The sequence below is a fragment of the Phyllobates terribilis genome, unplaced genomic scaffold, assembly GCF_046119375.1.
Source record: "Phyllobates terribilis strain yellow unplaced genomic scaffold, ASM4611937v1 Scaffold_9__5_contigs__length_417890890, whole genome shotgun sequence".
Lineage (NCBI taxonomy): Eukaryota > Metazoa > Chordata > Amphibia > Anura > Dendrobatidae > Phyllobates > Phyllobates terribilis.
Window position 1 is genome coordinate 345,686,109 of NW_027362769.1, and position 22,877 is coordinate 345,708,985.

General features: G+C 45.3%; 1 protein-coding gene across 3 annotated transcripts in view; it reads left to right on the top strand.

Annotated features, from left to right (window-relative positions):
- LOC141162214 (cytochrome P450 2W1-like) overlaps nucleotides 1-9,664 on the top strand; it is a 38,359-nt gene extending 28,695 nt beyond the window's left edge. Inside the window, exons 3-10 of one of the 3 annotated variants that reach the window (XM_073648070.1) lie at nucleotides 1,034-1,183; nucleotides 2,668-2,825; nucleotides 4,130-4,303; nucleotides 4,990-5,131; nucleotides 5,528-5,712; nucleotides 6,764-6,796; nucleotides 7,222-7,363; nucleotides 9,098-9,664. In XM_073648070.1, coding sequence (XP_073504171.1) covers nucleotides 1,034-1,183; nucleotides 2,668-2,825; nucleotides 4,130-4,303; nucleotides 4,990-5,131; nucleotides 5,528-5,712; nucleotides 6,764-6,796; nucleotides 7,222-7,363; nucleotides 9,098-9,285 — 1,172 coding nt within the window. In that variant the 3' untranslated portion in view covers nucleotides 9,286-9,664. The remainder of the gene's footprint in view (nucleotides 1-1,033; nucleotides 1,184-2,667; nucleotides 2,826-4,129; nucleotides 4,304-4,989; nucleotides 5,132-5,527; nucleotides 5,713-6,763; nucleotides 6,797-7,221; nucleotides 7,364-9,097) is intronic. The other 2 variants (XM_073648071.1, XM_073648072.1) reach the window with 2 other exon arrangements.
- The last annotated feature ends 13,213 nt before the right edge of the window (nucleotides 9,665-22,877 follow it).

Sequence of the window (22,877 nt, forward strand, 5' to 3'; positions counted from 1 at the left end):
ACCGCCACGAGACTACTACCCCCAACAGGCCCGGCTCCGGGTAGTCCCCGCGTGCGCAACGCTACATCAAGTAAGCCCAGGGGCGCGTCACCTGTATGGGGCATTATGTGGGGGGTAAGAGCCTGCATGGAGCATTAAAAGGGGGGGGGCCTGTATGGGGCATTATGTGGGGGATAACAGCCTGCATGGAGCATTATAAGGGGGGGACAGCCTGTATGGGGCATTATGTGGGGGGTAACAGCCTGCATGCAGCATTATATGGGGGCCAGTATCCTGTATGGAGAGTTATAAGGGGACCGGTATCCTGTATGGAGCGTTATAAGGGGACCGGTATCCTGTATGGAGCGTTATATGGGGGCCAGTATCCTGTATGGAGTTTTATAAGGGGACCAGTATCCTGTATGGAGCGTTATATGGGGGCCAGTATCCTGTATGGAGCTTTATAAGGGGACCAGTATCCTGTATGGAGCGTTATATGGGGGCCAGTATTCTGTGTGGAGCGTTATATGGGGGCCAGTATCCTGTATGAAGCGTTATATGAGGGCCAGTATTCCGTATGGAGCCTTATATGGGGGCCAGTATTCTGTGTGGAGCGATTCACCGGTTTCTGAGCTATTGTGGAATTTACAATAGATATCACTCATGTAATGTAAGAAGTGAAATCTTTGCATTGTACTATATATATATATATATATATATATATATATATATATTTCTCCGCTGTATCTCTGCATCATGAATCGTGGTATGTGTTAAAGGGGCCCACTGAGACTCTTTCGCCCGGGGCCCAGAAAAACCTGGAGCCGGCCCTGGTCAGACCTTTGCGTCACCGGAATCATATCTACTGTACACACACGAAAATGAAAATCCCTACATACCTCTAAAGATGGAAAAAAGTAATTGTCCCATGAGCAACCATGACTGTATATTTTACATTCTGTATCTCCATCCAGTTTGATAATGCCATTGATAAATCCTTCATGTTGATGATACAAAAAAAAAGGTTCTAACTGATATTTGCTGCTTTTTTTAGGTGTGTTTTTTGCATCTGGAGAAATGTGGAGGACAACCAGACGGTTTACAATGTCCAGTATGAGGAATCTGGGCATGGGCAAGAAACATATAGAAGACAAAATCATAGAGGAACTTCAGTTCCTAACGAGCAAGGTTGAGTCTTATGAAGGTGAGATCTGTGATTATGACAACATTCATATTATCAGTTTTGCAAAAGTGTCCAAAATCAGAAATTATCCTTTATCCATAGGAACTTGCTGATCACTTTGGATCTGTCTGATAGGACACTCAGATCATCCAAGAATAAGACTATAGATCTCTGTTTTGAAAGGTGCTGTGATGCGTATGCTTGACCTCCTCTCCATTAATTGTCAATAGGACAGACGGAAATGGCTAAGCACTGTCACAACCAATGGCATAATAGTATGGCACTGGCAGGACCAGTTTTGATGCCTGGTCACTGTGAATGCACCATCATCAGCAGGACCACAAATTTCGTCAGTTGAATCCCTTAGATTCTGCAATCAATAACAAGTAGGCGACCTCTGTCAGAGCGGGCTCAGCAACTGTGCATGCACCATCAATTGTGGATCCATGCTGTATTACACAGCTGACAACCTGCTCTAATGGCGGGATCAGAGATAACACCAATCTCAGATGTTTACCCCTTAGATTCCACAGTTAATGTTGACCCCAACATCTAAGTGGTTAGAGAAAGGGAGGGAGCCCCAGATTACAATCTTGGGTTGCCACTGGGCGTCAATAGATTGCCATAGGTTAATAATGAATAAATCTAGATGTGGGGAACAGAGCGCACAATAGGGTGGCACTCTATGGAGGCAGAGCGGGTAAGTGCTGGTTATGCTCACCTGGTTGAGTTATGACTGGCACAAACCCTATGTAGGAATGAAGTAAAACAGCAGCTGCGGCCCCGTGGCTGGTGAATAAATCTTGGATCAAGTTGGATGAAACACGTAATATGGGCTGTGCTGCTCGAGTAAATTGATTCTTCAACAATTGATGATAATAATAAGGTTTTTTTTTATTCACAACGCGTTTCAATCCAGACCGGCAGCTTTATCAAGTGAAAAGAACAAATGACAGATTTATGGTAATAAACAATACACTGGAGTACAAAAGTAATGCGGCATATTATATCAGCGATCAGAGTATTGCATGTTAATATTCCCTACTGGAATCTTGGGAAGTCCAAAAAAAGCATTTACAGTAATATAAAACCTATGCAAAAAACACGTTTTGCATTTAAAATAAATACATTTTCTATGTAGAAAGAAATTAAAAAAAATACATAAATGGCATTACTGCATCTATAACAACCCGTACAATATTATGAGCACATTATTTATTTCACACAGTGGGTACTGGAAAAAATGGGCCTTTGAAAGCAGAAACACAAAAACAAATTTGATTAAAAACATTTGGAAAAAATGGAAAAACTAAAGCAAATTCAATATACAAAATATTTTATTATTTTAAATAATATTTCTATAATGGATATATTTTTTTACAATTTTGTAATCTGTCATTGTAACGATCTGCAACATAATGTTATGGTTAATATGACTTAATAAATGAACTTAAATGATTCAAGTCAAAGAAAAGTAAACACATTTCACATAATCTCTGTTGTAGGTCAACAGTTTAAACTCAGAGAATTTGCCTGCGGCCCAACAAATATCACCTTTGCCATGTTATTTGGCAATAGATTTGACTATAATGATCCAATCTACATGAAATTACTGGATCTGATTGATGAAATTGTCATTTTGCTTGGCTCGCCCTATTTACAGGTCGGTAATTTCTTGTTATACTTTTAGCTTTGTAAAGACCAATACTATTAGGATCTAGAGGACATAAATTAGACTGTAAACGAGAAGATGATTTATAAATTATCAAGAAAAGGGTTCATAAAAGTGGCGCCCAAAAGATTGCATAGTTGTAAAATAACAAGTACGGATAATATTTACCCTCCTAGGGTCCCGCACCGGCTCTCCACCTCTTCTCCGGTCTCTGTGTTTTTCTACAATGGTAACATTATGACTACAGCGCACTTCACCGATGATTGACTAATCACTGAGCTCAGTGGTTTAGGCATCTACATCAGCAGAGTTTCTAAGCTTATTGATTGGCTGCAGCGGTGATTTACACTCTAGTCAAGAAGTCACCACTGCAACCAAAATACAGAGACAGTAGAAGCGTGGGAGTTTGTTTTTTTACCAATGTGCAATCCTTTGGGCACCACTTTGGTGAAAGTGGAAAAACTCCTTAAGTTTGGCATAAGACCAAGTATCCATGTAGCTCAGGTCATAATATGTGTCTTTCTAGAACAGGGCTGGACTGTTGTGTTCGGGTCTCATCAGGGCAAACAATTCTGTGAACCATCTGTCAAAGGCGTACACACAGGTCGAATCACTATTAAATTGGCAATTAGTTAATTAGCTAGAAGTAATTAGTTCTCAATCAACCCATTAGAATTATTCGAAGCTGTAAATGATGGGCTTATAATCACCTTTGAATAGGGTTATCTCCTACTTTGCCCTTGATGTCCACCTAAGGTTCCCCTGCAGGGCAACCAGAAGAAATATCATTGAGTAATTCATAGTGAGAGGCCAATAAAAGTTTTTTTACAAGTCAATATTTCTGCAACATATGGTATAAGGTATGGGCCCATCCTGCCGTAGGAACCTCAGAACAAGGTCAATGCCCCCGAGAGTGAGAAACACATTCAGCAACCAGCCATTGTCTGCTCCAAAAGTCCAGAGCGTAGGTTGGAGAATTGTCATTGGCAAATCACAAACTATGCTCACTTTTTATCCTTGTTCATGATTGATTTTCAGCGGCAAATTGCACCAAACTGCCAAGTGCAAACACACTCTACACCAGGGTGGTAGTTTAGGAGACAACAAGCCATGTTCCAGAATCAGACCTTGGCCATCAACTCATCTTCAGGGCAGATGTTCTGGATGAGACATTTTAAGATGGAACATAACATCATCTCTTCATTAATTACTAGTATTATTAGATACTAATTTTTACATAAAATTGCGTGTTCCTTCCAGTCTGTCTTTAACAGGAACGTGACTTTGTTTTCCAGGTGTTCAACCTGTACCCAATGTTTTCAATATTTTTGAAGACTCACAAAATCATACTGGAAAAGATTGATGAAATTTGCAAGGTGCTAAAAACGGATATTCAGGCCAAAAGGGGAAAAATAGATGTCAACTGCCTGTACACGTTCATCGAAACGATAGTTGCCAAGCAAGAAGAGGTCATTATAATGTCTGTTCTAATAGCTGGGTCTTGTGGGAATAAGAAATCATTAGAATGATTGGCTGATTGGGATATATCCTCATTTTCTCTTCTTGAAGATATTAAAAAACTATACAGCCACATAAATAATGCCTACCAGAGAGTACCCCATAAGACATTAATGTACCACCATAAACAATATCAGAAAGAGACTGCCCCTAAAATTAGTATCCACCAAAGAGTACCCATAACACAGTGCCTTCAAGAGAGGACCTCCATGATGGTTTCCATACACTTTACATAATTGTCTGCTACCAATTTTCATGGGACGAGATGACCATCTAATGTGCATAGGAGTGACCTGACTATACCCAGACTGTAGATGTCAGGAGAAAGATGGATCAAGCATCTTGCTGTTGCAGATGGTGGCTTATTACTCTCTTCCCCATTGGGAACATATTCACTTGTATAGGAGAGAACATGTAATAACTTTCACAGCTCCTACACAATGTTTGGAGCTGTGCTTAACCCTTAAATCAGCTTATCATGGTGATCCTGGCAGTCAAGCACCTTTCAATCAGATATTAATGGCCTATCCTAAAAATGGGTCATTAATATGAAAGTCTCAAAGAAACCATTTAATTTCTAATTGTACTAATACAAATAAAAGTACCCTACCCAACTAAAACATTGTATGTGGTCTAGGAACGGACAAACAAAGATACCCTCTTCCATGAAGATAACGTGCTAGCTACTGTACTGGATCTGGTTATGGCCGGCACAGAGACCACCTCTACGACAGTGCAATGGGGGATCTTACTGATGATGAAATATCCTGAAGTACAGAGTAAGTTCAGTTAGTAATTTAGTTTGTTTTACTGTACCTTAATATGACAGTCCATGCACATAAGATTTTTATTCTTCTCCATGGCAGTAGTCTCCAGGAGTGTTGACCACAACTCAGCTTGCCTTGACGCCACCACCAGAAAATTTAGTTTCAGCTTGAGACCCACAGGTTGAAGAGCACTGCTCCATGGCTGTCTTTACTGTTAATTATTATGAATTATTCTTAAAACAAATCCCAAAAGATTCTATCAACAGGGTCAGCTTTTTTTGTTTGTTTTTACCAGGTAATATGGCACCGATAGTGATGTCTGTAGCTTTGTGATGAACATGAACTCTACCGTAAATCTGTGGTCAAAGACGGAAACCAAACAGTAATCTGTGTATTTTACATTTACAGAAAAAGTTCAAAAAGAAATCCATTCGGTTCTTGAATCTGGACGTCTCCCAAGATTTGAGGACAGAAATGCGATGCCCTATACCAACGCTGTGATACATGAAGTTCAGAGATTTGCCAACCTCATTCCCCATATTCCACATGCCACATCTACAGACACGAATTTCAAAGGTTACCACATCCCTAAAGTAAGTTGTCAGAGCAGAGTTTGGGTCATACACAGTTTTGGGTCATAGGAAAAAGGCAAGTTCTTTTTTAGGGCAATAGATATCGTGATTCCTGCCTTCAATCTGCAGTTGTGATGGGTTGGAGGTCTGTAGGTCTAGCCTGCTGTTTGAGGGTACATGACTGTTGGATGGAGAACACAGAGTCCAGGTGAGGAGTTTCAGTTTTTGTGGCAATTTTTGATGTAGTTTTAAGGCCACTAACCAAGATCAGCTCCTGCTTATATGAACTTCCAACGCTCGAATGTTACATGGTCGTCCATTCATTTGAATGACTAGTTAACTAAAAAGATTGCATGTTATTACAAAAAATAAAAACCATGGTTGCTTCCTTCCAAAACAATACCACTTTAGCAATACCAAAAACATACCATGGACAGGCATAACCCTTATATTTTCTAACTCTACGTAATCTTTTTAAAGAACATTTTTCGCCAGATGTCACAATACACATGTATTAGTTAATAAATCTCTTGGACCTGATAAAGCTGATGTACTTAATGTAAAAATCCATGTCAGATTAGCTGTATAATACTTTTTTAAATTTACACTCAATCTCCACCCGCTTAGCCTGAATGACAGTTACATAGTTACATAGTTTATAAGGCCGAAAAAAGACAAGCGTCCATCCAGTTCAGCCTATTTCTTGTGCACTGCAGCTATTCCGCAGCGTTGATCCAGGGGAAGGCAAAAAAAAACCATGCGGTATAGGCCAATTTACATCATTGAGGAAAAATTCACTTCCCGACTCCAATCTGGCAGTCAGATTAAATCCCTGGATTAATTAACTATCACTAAGCATAAGATGTAATTTTATTGTTCTCAAGAAAGGCGTCCAAGCCTCTCTTGAACTCATTAAGTGAGTTGGACAGTTCCTCAGCGTGCCTCCTCCCGCTGCTGAGATCTCACACTGCTCAGCACAAGCTGCAGCTGTCAGTCAGACTGAGCAGGCCGATACTAAACACACTTGAATTCATGAACTCTCTCACTACTACTGGACTCATTTTATTAATAGGTCTATACAGCCATGCTGACATGGATTTTCACAGTAAGTACACCAGACTCATCCGGTATCACAAATCTATTTAATAATGTATGCCATTTAAATTTTGAAATTTGACAGATCCGATTTAAAAATACATTCATAGAGGGCAGATTTGTTTTAACTTAAAATCAGTTTTGGAAATGGATTTGCACTCAGATGTCACCCAAGTGCAGTCCAATGGCTCCCACAGACTCATTGACTTGCATGGCTGAGTGCGATCTGAATGTTGGATCAAATTCAGGCATGCACAGATTTTTTTCCTCTGACATGTGCACAGCCCCCTAGACTAACATTGGACTCAGTGCAATCCGATGTTTTGTCGGATCACACTCAGACTGAAAATACGGCCATGTGCAAGAGGCCATATTGTGGAACCTCCGTAAAAATAAAAAAGTATACTTAATTTTTTTTTACGTATTCATTCCCAGGGAACAACTGTGATCCCACTGCTTACATCTGTGCTGTTCGACAAACGTCACTGGGAGACGCCATTCCAATTTAATCCCAACCACTTTTTAGATTGGGAGGGGAGATTTGTAAAGAAAGAAGCTTTTGTGCCCTTCTCCGCAGGTAACTCACTCCTGACTGAAGCATTATAAGAGCCAGCTACAGAGGGGGACACATCTCACCATGTTGCCCTAGTCAAAGACTTCACTTAGCCGAATGAGCTGCTTGCTTCATACAAAGAAATATATACCGAACAGTATACATTTCTTTTACATGAGGGCCTATAGGTGACACATGATGCCAGGGAGTATCATTAAAATTGATTAGGCCGCAGGCTGGCACTCAGTGGCGTAACTAAAGTGCGATGGGCCCCAGTGCAAAATTTGGACCTGGGACCCCACCTGCATGTTGGTCAGATGTATGGACCCTTATAGCGTTCTAGATCCTATAAAGACACGTGTGTTTGCTCCCATGTAATAATGTTCCCCTCCTGTCTCCTTGTAATAATCTCCCCCTTCCTAGGCCTCTTCCAATAATAATGTCCTTATTCAGGTCCCTTCTAGTAATAATGCCCCCCATCCTGGGCCACATGCCATAATACTTTCCCCCATCCTGTGCCCCTTCCTGGTATAATGTTCCCCATACTAAAATAATGTCCCCATTCTAGTATAATGCTCTCATTCTGGTATAATGTCCCCATCTTTGTATAATGTCCCCATCCTAGTATAATGCCCTCATCATTGTATATTGTTCCTATTCTGGTATAATGTCCCCCATCCTGGTATATTGTCCCTCTTCTGGTATTATGTCCTCCATCCTGGTATATTGTCTTCATCCTGATATAATGCCCTCATTCTGGTGTATTCTCCCCATTCTGGTATAATGTCCTCTATCCTGGTATATTGTCCCCATTCTGGTATAATGTCCTCCATCCTGGTATATTGTTCCCATTCTGGTATAATGCCCCCATCCTGGTATATTGTCCCCATTCTGGAATAATGTCCTCCATCCTGGTATATTGTCCCATTCTGGTATAATGCCCCCATCCTGGTATATTGTCCCCATTCTGGAATAATGTCCCCATTCAGGTATAATGCCCCCATCCTGGTATATTGTCCCCATTCTGGAATAATGTCCTCCATCCTGGTTTATTGTCCTCCATCCTGGTATATTGTCCCCATTCTGGAATAATGTCCTCCATCTGGTTATATTGTCCCCATTCTGGTATAATGCCCCCATCCTGGTATATTGTCCCCATTCTGGTATAATGTCCTCCATCCTGGTATATTGTCCCCATTCTGGAATAATGTCCTCCATCTGGTTATATTGTCCCCATTCTGGTATAATGTCCCCATTCTGGTATAATGTCCTCCATCCTGGTATATTGTTCCCATTCTGGTATAATGCCCCCATCCTGGTATATTGTCCCCATTCTGGAATAATGTCCTCCATCCTGGTATATTGTCCACATTCTGGTATAATGCCCCCATCTGGTTATATTGTCCCCATTCTGGTATAATGTCCTCCATTCGGGTATATTGTCCCCATTCTGATATAATGTTCCCCATCCTGATATAATGCCCTCATTCTGGTACATTGTTCCCATTCTGGTATAATGTTCCCATTATTTTCTCGCTGGTCTTGATGAGGGGGCGAGTTGAAATCAGACGCCCCTAATTCATTAAAACTGACCAAACACTAATCAAAAAATGACAAAAATCAGATTTAAAACGTTGATGAAGATCGGTCTGTTTTTCACATACACACAAAGCAAACAACGAATGTCTAACTGAGGCCTAACTTTTTCAGTTTTTGTCATAAATCCTACCCATAACATTTTTGTCTTTCTCCCTGTAGGACGCAGACTTTGTTTGGGAGAAAGTCTTGCAAAGATGGAGCTGTTCATATTTTTCACTGGATTACTTCAAAAGTTCACGTTTACCCCTCCAGATGGTATAAAGGAATGTCAATTAGACATTGATGCTGACCCCTGCTTCACATTAAGGCCTCAGCCTCACCTGGAGTGTTGTGCTAACCTAAAATAATTTCTCGGCAGAAGGCCTGAACTTTATCTTTGGACTTCAGAAAGCATCAGTTGTGGTCCCTGAATTCTGGCACCCTACTGATTGAAGAAAAGTCACCTGTTACCTAATTTTTGCTTACTTTTCAACTGGCTGACCGTGGCCTCATGTATAGGGAATGGAAGTAGGCAGTAGCTCCCTAGGATTTCGTTGTAGGGAGTCTTTGAAGGAGAAAATGTTGACGCTCCTGTTGGTTCTATAATTACTGAAACATCTCTAACTTAGTGTCGTATGTATTAATGGAAAAGGAGAGAACTCATTGTGCTATTATCAATAAAGACTTGTTTGTACATTATTCTGGAGAGTGCTGTGAACCTAAATTGGATGATACTCGAACCTATGTAAGCCCCACTCTTCACATATGTGACCATGAAGAGCATGGGGTCTTTTACAACTGAGCTATGAACCAACAGCTGTAATGTGTATATGGGGCACTATATTCTTCACTACTAAATCTTCCATGATGAGAAAAATAATAGGTAATAATTAGTGTTGAGCGAGCACTAAAATGCTCGGGTGCTCGAAGCTCGGGCCGAGCTCACCATGATACTCGGGTGCTCGTCCCAAGCAACGAGCCCAATGTTCGTCTATGGGAGACCTGAGAATTTTTGCAGCGGCACCCCCGGCAGTCTGTATAAAGCCTAAAAAGAGCCCAAAACGATAGTGACAGTGCTCAAATGACATGGGGACTGCATGGGGATCGCCCCAGGAAGCATTTCTGACCCCCAGGTCACTGCTGTCAACAACGTGGTCAGAGGTATTAAGCCACTTTTACGGGCTCACAATAAAATGTTCAAAAACGAAACTGAAACTGCTTTCCTGTAGAATATGTTAAGGAACTTCCTTTCCAGGGTAAAGACTTGTGTATAAGGTAAAATAAATAACCAAAAACAAAAATACTCCTCCACACCTTGGGCTATGTTCACAAGTAGCATTTTTTATGCGTTTTTGCACTTTTGTATTGCTTTCAACCGTGACAAATGCATTCACCGAGAAATGTCATTTTAACATTTTACAATCTTATCTGGCCATGTGCTGTGTGACACATGCATACAGTGCTGAAAAGACATGGGGACAGCATGGGGAAGACCCCTGGAAGCATCTTTGACACCCAGGTCACTGCCTAAAAGTGTGCCCATCAGAAGTGATCCTTGCTGCATCAGAAGATGCAGACTTGCAACTATCCCCGTCCAAGTCTTTGTCCCGGGCAGTGTTCAATTGTACCTCCCCCATTCCTTGCAATGCAAGCGCAAGTATGCAGCCTGCCAGCCACCCACCCCCAGGCTGCAATACCATACTGCTTGCTTGCTTGCACTTGAAATTGGGCCTTTTAGGCATGTGGAGGCGGAATCTGGCCACCACGTCATGGCTGCGTCGGCGGCCTGGTATCCATACTCAGCCCCCAGCCACCCGGCGGCCGGGTGTCCATACTCGGTCCCCAGTCGCCCCGCGGCCAGGTGCCCACACACGGTCCCCAGCCGCCTGGGGGCGGCCGGGTGTCCATAAACAGTCCCCAGCCGCCCCTATTTGAAGGACAGCCTAACCACAAACACATGGACAAGTGAATGTGGCCAGGAATGGTCCATCTGACTGACGCCTTCACACTGGGTTAATATTGTGGAAGCCAGGACACAGTTGGACACTGGGATGCAACACGTCCTCCAGACATAGAGGATTTCGGGTCCTGGGTCAATCAGGCTTCAACACAAAGTTCAGAAGGTAGACAGCAGCAGTGGTCGGCCTCTTACACAATGAGTAAATTATTCATGATCATGAGGCCATCCATCTCCTTAGATTTTTGTTCCATGGAATGCAAGCGCATGTATGTAGTAGCAGCTAGGCCTGAGGTGGTCAGCGTTTTGGCGCATATCCTACCTCCTCCGAGGATTGCTGGATGTTTTCCTGCTACTATCCCAGTTCTATGACTCACGTTAAAACAAAGCTTCTGGTGATGAATGATAGATGAGGTGGTGGCAAAGGAGAAAGAGCAGGAGGAACAGGGACCATTCACATCAATATCAAGCCAGTCAACCACACATGTCTTATAGGATATGTTTCTGTACCAAAAAGAGCGGTTCGGCTACACAGTTATAGGGAATACAGTGAGTGCAGTGCCTACCAAAAATTTCGAGGCACTCCAATGCCCCTTGGAAGTGACATGGAGGTCAGAGGGCCTTAACTATACCGTTTTTTCCATTTATAGCAACTGGGTCTCCTGTACTCTGTTGGCCTAAGCAGTGAATGGAAGGTTTTCCAAAAATTATGAGGAACTGCAATGCCCCTTGAAACAGACGTGGATTACAGCGTACTAAAAGCCTTGTACCCATTATTGGGGAGTGGGTCTCCCTTAGTGTTCGCCTATGCATTGAAAAGCAAAAGCTGACTAAAATTAGGAGGAAATGCAATGCCCGTTGGAAGAGTCGTGATGGTTAGAGTTAATTAAAAACAACATTTCAATGCCCCCTGGAAGAGCTGTGGAGTTCAGAGTCGTTTAACAAGACGCTTTTAATGCCCCTTGGAAGAGACGTGGAGGTCAGAGTTGTTTAACAAGACGGTTTTAATGCCCCTTGGAAGAGACGTGGAGGTCACAGTAGCTTAACAAGACAGTTTTAATGCCCCTTTGAAGACAGGTTGAGGTCACAGTAGCTTAACAAGACAGTTTTAATGCCCCTTGGAAGAGTGGTGGAGGTCACAGTAGCTTAACAAGGCAGTATTAATGCCCCTTGGAAGAGTGGTGGAGGTCACAGTAGCTTAACAAGACGGTTTTAATGCCCCTTGGAAGAGACGTGGAGGTCACAGTAGCTTAACAAGACAGTTTTAATGCCCCTTGGAAGAGACGTGGAGGTCACAGTAGCTTAACAAGACAGTTTTAATGCCCCTTGGAAGAGTGGTGGAGGTCACAGTAGCTTAACAAGACAGTTTTAATGCCCCTTGGAAGAGACGTGGAGGTCACAGTAGCTTAACAAGACAGTTTTAATGCCCCTTGGAAGGGTGGTGGAGGTCAAAGTAGCTTAAAAAGACGGTTTTAATGACCCTTGGGAGAGTGGTGGAGGTCACAGTAGCTTAACAAGATGGTTTTAATGCCACTTGGAAGAGACATGGAGGTCACAGTAGCTTAACAAGACAGTTTTAATGCCCCTTGGAAGAGTGGTGGAGGTCACAGTAGCTTAACAAGACGGTTTTAATGCCCCTTGGAAGAGTGGTGGAGGTCACAGTAGCTTAACAAGACAGTTTTAATGCCCCTTGGAAGAGAAATGTAGGTCACAGTAACTTAACAAGACAGTTTTAATGCCCCTTGGAAGAGATGTGGAGGTCACAGTAGCTTAACAAGACGGTTTTAATGCCCCTTGGAAGAGTGGTGGAGGTCACAGTAGCTTAACAAGACAGTTTTAATGCCCCTTGGAAGAGTGGTGGAGATCGCAGTGGAATAAAAAGACAATATCAATGCCCCTTCAAAGAGTGGTAGAGGTCACAGTAGCTTAACAAGATGGTTTTAGTGCCCCTTGGAAGAGTGGTGGAGGTCACAGTAGCTTAACAAGACAGTTTTAATGCCCCTTGGAAGAGACGTGGAGGTCAAAGTAGCTTAACAAGACAGTTTTAATGCCCCTTGGAAGAGTGGTGGCGGTCACAGTAGCTTAACAAGATGGTTTTAATGCCCCATGGAAGAGACGTGGAGGTCAGAGGTCACAGTAGCTTAACAAGATGGTTTAATGCCCCTCGGAAGAGACGTAGAGGTCACAGTAGCTTAACAAGACAGTTTTAATGCCCCTTGGAAGAGTGGTGGAGGTCACAGTAGCTTAACAAGACAGTTTTAATGCCCCTTGGAAGAGTGGTGGAGGTCACAGTAGCTTAACAAGACAGGTTTAATGCCCCTTGGCAGAGACGTGGAGGTCACAGTAGCTTAACAAGACAATTTTAATGCCCCTTGGAAGAGTGGTGGAGGTCACAGTAGCTTAACAAGACGGTTTTAATGCCCCTTGGAAGAGTGGTGGAGGTCACAGTAGCTTAACAAGACAGTTTTAATGCCCCTTGGAAGAGTGGTGGAGGTCACAGTGGAATAAAAAGACAATATCAATGCCCCTTCGAAGAGTGGTAGAGGTCACAGTAGCTTAACAAGACAGTTTTAACGCCCCTTGGAAAAGTGGTGGAGGTCACAGTAGCTTAACAAGACGGTTTTAATGCCCCTTGGCAGAGACGTTGGGTTCACAGTAGCTTAACAAGATGGTTTTAATGCCCCTTGGAAGAGTGGTGGAGGTCACAGTAGCTTAACAAGACAGTTTTAATGCCCCTTGGAAGAGTGGTGGAGGTCGCAGTGGAATAAAAAGACAATATCAATGCCCCTTCGAAAAGTGGTAGAGGTCACAGTAGCTTAACAAGATGGTTTTACTGCCCCTTGGAAGAGTGGTGGAGATCACAGTAGCTTAACAAGACAGTTTTAATGCCCCTTGGAAGAGACGTGGAGGTCAAAGTAGCTTAACAAGACAGTTTTAATGCCCCTTGGAAGAGTGGTGGCGGTCACAGTAGCTTAACAAGATGGTTTTAATGCCCCATGGAAGAGACGTGGAGGTCAGAGGTCACAGTAGCTTAACAAGATGGTTTAATGCCCCTCGGAAGAGACGTAGAGTTCACAGTAGCTTAACAAGACAGTTTTAATGCCCCTTGGAAGAGTGGTGGAGGTCACAGTAGCTTAACAAGACAATTTTAATGCCCCTTGGAAGAGTGGTGGAGGTCACAGTAGCTTAACAAGACAGGTTTAATGCCCCTTGGCAGAGACGTGGAGGTCACAGTAGCTTAACAAGACAATTTTAATGCCCCTTGGAAGAGTGGTGGAGGTCACAGTAGCTTAACAAGACGGTTTTAATGCCCCTTGGAAGAGTGGTGGAGGTCACAGTAGCTTAACAAGACAGTTTTAATGCCCCTTGGAAGAGTGGTGGAGGTCGCAGTGGAATAAAAAGACAATATCAATGCCCCTTCGAAGAGTGGTAGAGGTCACAGTAGCTTAGCAAGACAGTTTTAACGCCCCTTGGAAAAGTGGTGGAGGTCACAGTAGCTTAACAAGACGCTTTTAATGCCCCTTGGCAGAGACGTGGAGGTCACAGTAGCTTAACAAGACGGTTTTAATGCCCCTTGGAAGAGTGGTGGAGGTCACAGTAGCTTAACAAGACAGTTTTAATGCCCCTTGGAAGAGTGGTGGAGGTCGCAGTGGAATAAAAAGACAATATCAATGCCCCTTCGAAGAGTGGTAGAGGTCACAGTAGCTTAACAAGATGGTTTTAGTGCCCCTTGGAAGAGTGGTGGAGGTCACAGTAGCTTAACAAGACAGTTTTAATGCCCCTTGGAAGAGACGTGGAGGTCAAAGTAGCTTAACAAGACAGTTTTAATGCCCCTTGGAAGAGTGGTGGCGGTCACAGTAGCTTAACAAGATGGTTTTAATGCCCCTTGGAAGAGACGTGGAGGTGAGAGGTCACAGTAGCTTAACAAGATGGTTTAATGCCCCTTGGAAGAGACGTGGAGGTCACAGTAGCTTAACAAGACAGTTTTAATGCCCCTTGGAAGAGACGTGGAGGTCACAGTAGCTTAACAAGACAGTTTTAATGCCCCTTGGAAGAGTGGTGGAGGTCACAATAGCTTAACAAGACAGTTTTAATGCCCCTTGGAAGAGTGGTGGAGGTCACAGTAGCTTAACAAGATGGTTTTAATGCCCCTTGGAAGAGACGTGGAGGTCACAGTAGCTTAACAAGACAGTTTTAATGCCCCTTGGAAGAGTGGTGGAGGTCGCAGTGGAATAAAAAGACAATATCAATGCCCCTTCGAAGAGTGGTAGAGGTCACAGTAGCTTAACAAGACAGTTTTAATGCCCCTTGGAAGAGTGGTGGAGGTCACAGTAGCTTAACAAGACAGTTTTAATGCCCCTTGGAAGAGTGGTGGAGGTCACAGTAGCTTAACAAGACAGGTTTAATGCCCCTTGGCAGAGACGTGGAGGTCACAGTAGCTTAACAATACAATTTTAATGCCCCTTGGAAGAGTGGTGGAGGTCACAGTAGCTTAACAAGACGGTTTTAATGCCCCTTGGAAGAGTGGTGGAGGTCACAGTAGCTTAACAAGACGGTTTTAATGCCCCTTGGAAGAGTGGTGGAGGTCGCAGTGGAATAAAAAGACAATATCAATGCCCCTTCGAAGAGTGGTAGAGGTCACAGTAGCTTAGCAAGACAGTTTTAACGCCCCTTGGAAAAGTGGTGGTGGTCACAGTAGCTTAACAAGACGGTTTTAATGCCCCTTGGCAGAGACGTGGAGGTCACAGTAGCTTAACAAGACGGTTTTAATGCCCCTTGGAAGAGTGGTGGAGGTCACAGTAGCTTAACAAGACAGTTTTAATGCCCCTTGGAAGAGTGGTGGAGGTCGCAGTGGAATAAAAAGACAATATCAATGCCCCTTCGAAGAGTGGTAGAGGTCACAGTAGCTTAACAAGATGGTTTTAGTGCCCCTTGGAAGAGTGGTGGAGGTCACAGTAGCTTAACAAGACAGTTTTAATGCCCCTTGGAAGAGACGTGGAGGTCAAAGTAGCTTAACAAGACAGTTTTAATGCCCCTTGGAAGAGTGGTGGCGGTCACAGTAGCTTAACAAGATGGTTTTAATGCCCCTTGGAAGAGACGTGGAGGTGAGAGGTCACAGTAGCTTAACAAGATGGTTTAATGCCCCTTGGAAGAGACGTGGAGGTCACAGTAGCTTAACAAGACAGTTTTAATGCCCCTTGGAAGAGACGTGGAGGTCACAGTAGCTTAACAAGACAGTTTTAATGCCCCTTGGAAGAGTGGTGGAGGTCACAATAGCTTAACAAGACAGTTTTAATGCCCCTTGGAAGAGTGGTGGAGGTCACAGTAGCTTAACAAGATGGTTTTAATGCCCCTTGGAAGAGATGTGGAGGTCACAGTAGCTTAACAAGACAGTTTTAATGCCCCTTGGAAGAGTGGTGGAGGTCGCAGTGGAATAAAAAGACAATATCAATGCCCCTTCGAAGAGTGGTAGAGGTCACAGTAGCTTAACAAGACAGTTTTAATGCCCCTTGGAAGAGACGTGGAGGTTACAGTAGCTGAACAAGACAGTTTTAATGCCCCTTGGAAAAGTGGTGGAGGTCACAGTAGCTTAACAAGACGGTTTTAATGCCCCTTGGCAAAGACGTGGAGGTCACAGTAGCTTAACAAGACAGTTTTAATGCCCCTTGGAAGAGACGTGGAGGTCACAGTAGCATAACAAGACAGTTTTAATGCCCCTTGGAAGAGACGTGGAGGTCACAGTAGCTTAACAAGACAGTTTTAGTGTCCCATGGAAAAGTGGTGGAGGTCACAGTAGCTTAACAAGAGGATCTTAATGCCCCTTAGAAGAGTGGTGGAGGTCACAGTAGCTTAACAAGACGGTTTTAATGCCCCTTACAAGAGCCATGCAGTACAGCATATTAAAAACATTATTCCCATCATTGGGGAGTGGGTCTCCCATAGTCTTCGCCTATGCCTTCCAAGCAAAAGCTGCCAAAAATTAGGACGGAGGAACTTGAAATGCTGGCAACATGGACCAAGGTCACTCTGGTGGTATAGTGGTGGTGGAAGCTGAGGATAAGGAGAAGAGCAAAAAACAGCCGAAATGAGGAAGCGTATACCCATGTGTGGGTGTGAAGCGGTGCATGGGAATACACCCCCGAAATAACACAGTGGATTTGACTTTATGTTACTCTGCTGTCATTTGGTGGTGATGAGAAGTCTGACCCAATCCAGCCCTTGTTCATTTTGATAAGGGTCAGCTTGTCAGCATTGTCAGTTGACAGGCGAGTGCTCTTATCAGTTATAATTCCCCCAGCGGCACTAAAAACACGCGCCGATAACACGCTAGCGGCAGGGCAGGCCAGGACCTCCAAGGCGTACAGAGCCAGTTCATTCCAAGTGTCCAGCTTGGATACCCAATAATTAAAAGGCACAGAGGAATCACGGAGGACGCTGGTACGGTCGGCAAGGTACTCCCTCACCATCTTTTGAAACTTTCCACTCCTTGTGAGAGTACCCCGCGCCTCAGGGCCTGTAAGCTGGGCGGGTCTCATAAAACGGTCCCAGAATGTTGGCTGTGTTCCCCTGCCTCTGCTGGATTGGAGTTGCGCCTCTCTCACCTGTACGCCTTGGTTGGTCAACGAACTGTGACCTCTGCCGCTAGCGTGTTCATATGGGAATTTTTTTAACAGTTCTGCAGCAAGGGCCTTCTGGTACTGCCACATTTTTGTAGACCTCTCCACCTCAGGAATAAGAGAGTGAAAGTTCTCCTTGTAGCGGGGGTCTAAAAGTGTCACCAACCAGTAATGACTGTCACCCAACATTTTGACAACACGAGGGTCACGGTTAAGGCTTCGTAACATAAAGTCAGCCATGCGTGCCAGACTGGTAACGGGCAAGACTTCCGTGTCCTCACCAAGATGACGACTGACCATGCTCTCCTCCTCCTCCTCCTCCCCCCTGTCCTCAGGCCACCCACGCTGAACCGACGGTATGACAGTTGTACAGGTACTACCGTCTACAGCACATGATACCAGCTCCTGTTCTTCCTCCTCCTCCTCTCCCTCATTGTCCCCCAATGCACGTTGGGATGAGATGAGGTTGGGCTGTGTGTAATCGCCCACTACGGCTTCTTGATCCATCTCATCATACTCTGGCTCCAATGCCTCCTCTTTAATTCTCTGCAGAGAGCGTTGCAAAAGACAGACAAGTGGGATGCTGATGCTAATGATGGCGTCATCACCACTCACCATCTTGGTGGACTCTGACCTGAATATCGACGGCCTTGTTGCAGCTGGTACTCCACAAACTGCTCTCTTCTGCTCACAAATCCTTTGCAACATGTCGATGGTAGAGTTCCAAAATGTGGGGACATCACACATCAGTTGGTGTGCCGGAAGCTGCAAACGCTGCTGCAACACAGGAAGGGCGGCGGAAGCTGTAGCTGACTTGCGAAAATGAGCTGACAGGCGGCGTACTTTGACGAGCAGATCTGGCAACTCGGGGTACGATTTAAGAAACCGCTGAACCACGAGGTTAAGCACATGAGCCAGGCATGGTACATGTGTGATCTCGCCTCGCCTCAGAGCCGCCACCAGGTTACGGCCATTGTCACACACGACCATGCCTGGATGTAGGTTCAGCGGTCTCAGCCACAGATCTGCCTGCTCTTTCACAGCTGTCCACAACTCACAAGCAGTGTGAGGTTTATCACCTAAGCTTATGAGTTTCAGCACAGCCTGTTGCCGCTTGGCTGAGGCAGTACTGCAGTGCTTCCAGCTTGTAACTGATGTGGTGATATCTGAGATGGAGGCTGAACATGAGGAGGAGGAGGATAATGCGCAGGAGCTGTACGCTGTGGGGGCAACTCTGACTGACATAGGGCCCGCAATCCTCAGTGTGGGGAGGATGTGTTCCATCCCAAGGTCCGACAGGGTCCCGGCTTCCACTATTTTTACCCAGTGTTCCGTTAGGGAGATGTACCGTCTCTGGCCACAAGCACTTGTCCACGTGTCCTTTGTCAGGTGGACTCTCCCAGTAACTACGTTGTTGAGGGCACAGCAGATGTTTTGTGACACGTGCTTATGTAGTGCGGGGATGGCACACCGGGCAAAATAGTGTCGGCTGGGGACCGAGTACCGAGGGACGGCCACCGCCATAAGGTTGTGGAAGGATTCCGTCTCCACCAGCCTAAAAGGCAGCATTTCCAACGCAAGCAGTCGTGAAATGTGTGAATTTAGTACTGTGGCCTGTGGGGCGTTGGCTGCAAATTTGCGCTTTCGTTCAAAGCTCTGGATTATGGACAATTGAACGCTGTGGTGGGACGTGGACGTGGACGTTGATGCTGTTTCTTGAGAAACTGCCATAACAAATGAAGACTGAGAGGAGGGGGCATCTTTGCATGCAGTATGGACAGGGGATTGCCTTGCACGCACAACAGGGGGTTCTCTTACACGAACAACAGCGGAAGAAGCAGTGGTGATACCTGCTGACACTGGTCGTGGACCCTAGGGTTCGCCCCACAAAGTCGGGTGCTTTGCTGACATGTGCCTGATCATGCTGGAGGCGGTCAGGCTGATAGTTTTGTCACCCCTGCTGATGCTGGCATGGCAGGTGGTACAAATAGCCTTTTTGGGGTTATCAGCAGAGTCTTTAAAAAAATTCCAGACTCTGGAAGACCTACCGGTTGTACTGGCAACGTCCCTCGTGTTGGTGTTAAGGGGAACTGTTGCCCGCCTTCTGTGTGCGGCCACCACACTGCTTCTTCCTGCCTGTTGGGGTACTCTGCTTCCCTCCCCCTGTGTGCTGCTGGCCTCACTCTGCGTGTCCTCCTGCCACGTTGGGCCAGTTACTAGATCATCCACCACCTCCTCCTCTTCCACTTGCGCACCACGATCCTCCTCCTCACTTCGTGGCAATTGTGTCTCGTCATCGTCCACCTCTTTTGACAAAAGTGCCAGTGTCGACTTCCTCTGGCCGTGGCTGTTCAAATATTTGGGCATCGCTACATGGGATCTCCTCTTCCACCACTTCAAGCGGAGCAAGCGAGGGGCACAAATATGGAAATGGACCAGTGAACAGCTCTTCAGAGTGTCCAAGTGTGGGATCAGTTGCTGTCTGACGACACTCTGCATGGTGGGAGGAAGGAGCATCAGGGTGAAGAGGAGTATGCGGTCGAGACTCACGGCTACTAAATCTTGACCGTGTGGAAGACAGACCGGAGGTGGTGGTGCCCAGGTAACTGGAAGTATTATCTGCTATCCAATTAATAACCTGTTCACACTGATCAGTTTGCAATACTGGTGTTGTAGTGTGCTTCCCTAGTAATTCGGTCAAGAAGTGGGAGAAAGAAGATGTGGCTGCTGGTTGTGGCACATTTTCACCTTGGCCACGGCCCCGTCCTCTACACGCACCATCACCAGTACGTCCAGTTCCACGTCCCTTGCCACGCGCCTTGCCCATTGTAAATGAAGTAAAATAGCTTACACTCGCACTATCAATGGAAAAAGGGTAATAAAAAGGAGATTAGAACCGTGGAAGAGGAAAACCACAGTTTTATTTCTCTGGCTTACATCAGCATCATTTATACAGATATATTTGTGTGTGAACACTGAGCGAGACACTCAATTTTTTTAATTTTTTACGGAAAAAATGGCAAAAAGGTGGATAATACAGAGATTTGTACAGTGGAACTGCAAAACCACAGTTCTAGTTATTTGGCCTACACCAGACTATTTTAAACAGATATATTTGTGTCTTAACAGTCAGAGAGACACTATTACTGTTTTTTTTACGGAAAAAATGCCAAAAGCAGGATAATACAGAGATTTGACCTGTGGAACTGCAAAACCAAAGTGCTAGTTATCTGGCCTACACCAGACTCTTTTAAACAGATATATTGGTGTCTGAACAGTCACAGACACACTCAATTTTATTGGGGGGGTGCAAATACCAAAAGGTTAATAAGACGCGTATTTGTACAGTCTGACTGAGGAAAAAAAAAATATAGGATTTAGATGAAAAAAAAAAAGGATTTTTCCTGGCCTCTGAGACCGGGCAATAAGTCTATCAATTTGACCAGCAGGAGCACACAGGACTGTAATGCAGCGTTTGCTGGTATAACCACTGCGTCTCCTATACAGCCTGCCTGCCTGCCTGATATCTGGGATGGATATTAGTCCTGAGAAGGACTGTTTGTTTGATCTGGCAGCCTTTACAGACCCTACACTAACTATTTCGGAGTATAAATCTCTCCCTAGCTCAGCAGCACTGACCCTACACTGGCTGATCCGGAGCAACTGTGTCCAAGATGGCGGGGCCCGGTTTTAAATACTCGAGGTGACGCTGTGCGGCCAGCCAATCACTGTAATGCCCACAACCAACATGGCTGCGGCATTACAGTGACTGGCTGGCAATCCCTGCATGTTCATTGGCTCTGTAAAGAGCGCCAAACATGCAGGGTGGAGACCCGAGCTCCCGCCCGAGTAACCCGGAAATGCTCGGTGCTCGCCGAACATCCCGAGTAGTGATGACGCGCCCCTGGGCCTGTGTCGCGCACGCGGGAGCTTACCCGGAGCCGGATCTCTTGAGGGTTGTAGTCTCGTGGCGGTGACCCGGTCCGTGCCCAGGGAGTCAAACTGAGCGGCGATGTAACAGTGGTAGATGTAGGACGACTACGCCACCCGTTGAATGCAGCTATGGAGCTGCCGCTGCAGGACAGTCCGCTGAGGCCGGTGGATGGATGGTGCAGCGTAGATGGTATAACCCCCAACGGGAGGGGTATGGCCTCAGGGCAGCAGATGTGGATGATGGGGGTAGCAGGAACCACTCAGAGACGGTGCGGTGTAATTCAGGGTCTTTACTGGTAACAACGATAGACCCTCCCGGAGTACTTGCTAGTGAACGGGGCCTGGTCAGTCCTTGAGCAGATGGGATCTCCCCTGGCCAGGCGGAGTTGTAGGCCTCCCAAACTGACTGTACTCTTCTGGCTACCTTGCTAGAAGCGGATATAAGTAGCCCACGTCCCTGAGTGTACCGTGTGGTGCTCACCCGTATGGCCGGTGACTCGGGGCCTTCTAATGGCTTCCGCTCCACGATGGCGGTGCTGGTCCCACGCGTGTGACCGTGCCTTCGGGTTTCTGGGCCTGAGGACCTGAAATCCCCTGCCGGTCGGCTTCTGCTGCTGGGTAAGAGTCAGTCCCCACAGCCTCGGACGCCGGGTCCGGTAAGAAAGCTTCTCAGTCAGGGCGAGCTCTGCAGCTGCCAGCCCCTGACTCGTAGTAGTATTGCTTCTACTGAGCTCCAGCTGTTTCTTCCTATGACTGTCTCTTGTCTCTACTCTCCTTGACTGACTAACCCTGCCTCAGCCCAGGGTTTATACAGGGGAAGTTCTTCCCCTCCCAAGACTGGGCAGGAGGTGTGGCATGCACAGGATCCCTGACCAAAAGACCTCCCACCTGCTCTCAGACATAACATTACATTACTGTGGAAAACCAGACCCCTGGGGTGCCACATTCCCCCCTAGTGAAATTTAGTACTCCGGGACTAAACATATTTTAGAAAAAACATAACAAGGTATAACAACAATAATAGTACAATAAGAAGAAACACATAAAGGTGGTCACGGCATGTCCGTAACCGGGTGTAGTCTTTGAAGAAAGCAAGGTGTCCATTTCACCAAAACAGGGAGACGTAACCAGGTAGGGGTCTGTCCTACCCCGAGTCCTTAACAGTCTCTAGTCCATCCTGGGTTACGCTCCAACTATGTACAAGGATTCCCGGTAAATCCACCAAGGATTCCTAAAAATAACTGGAAACACAAAATTATACACAAGCAACAATACACAGATAAACATAAATAAAACAATTTATACACTTCAAATCCTCCAGCGTGCGGGTAACTGGCCTCTAGTGGCCCTAGTGGACCTACGGAGCTGACTGTCTGGCCCTGAACTACAGGGTGTAGGAGCTGTCAAGGGTAAACTGGGCAGCTGTCTACCGGCTCTTTGTCTCACTAGGGGT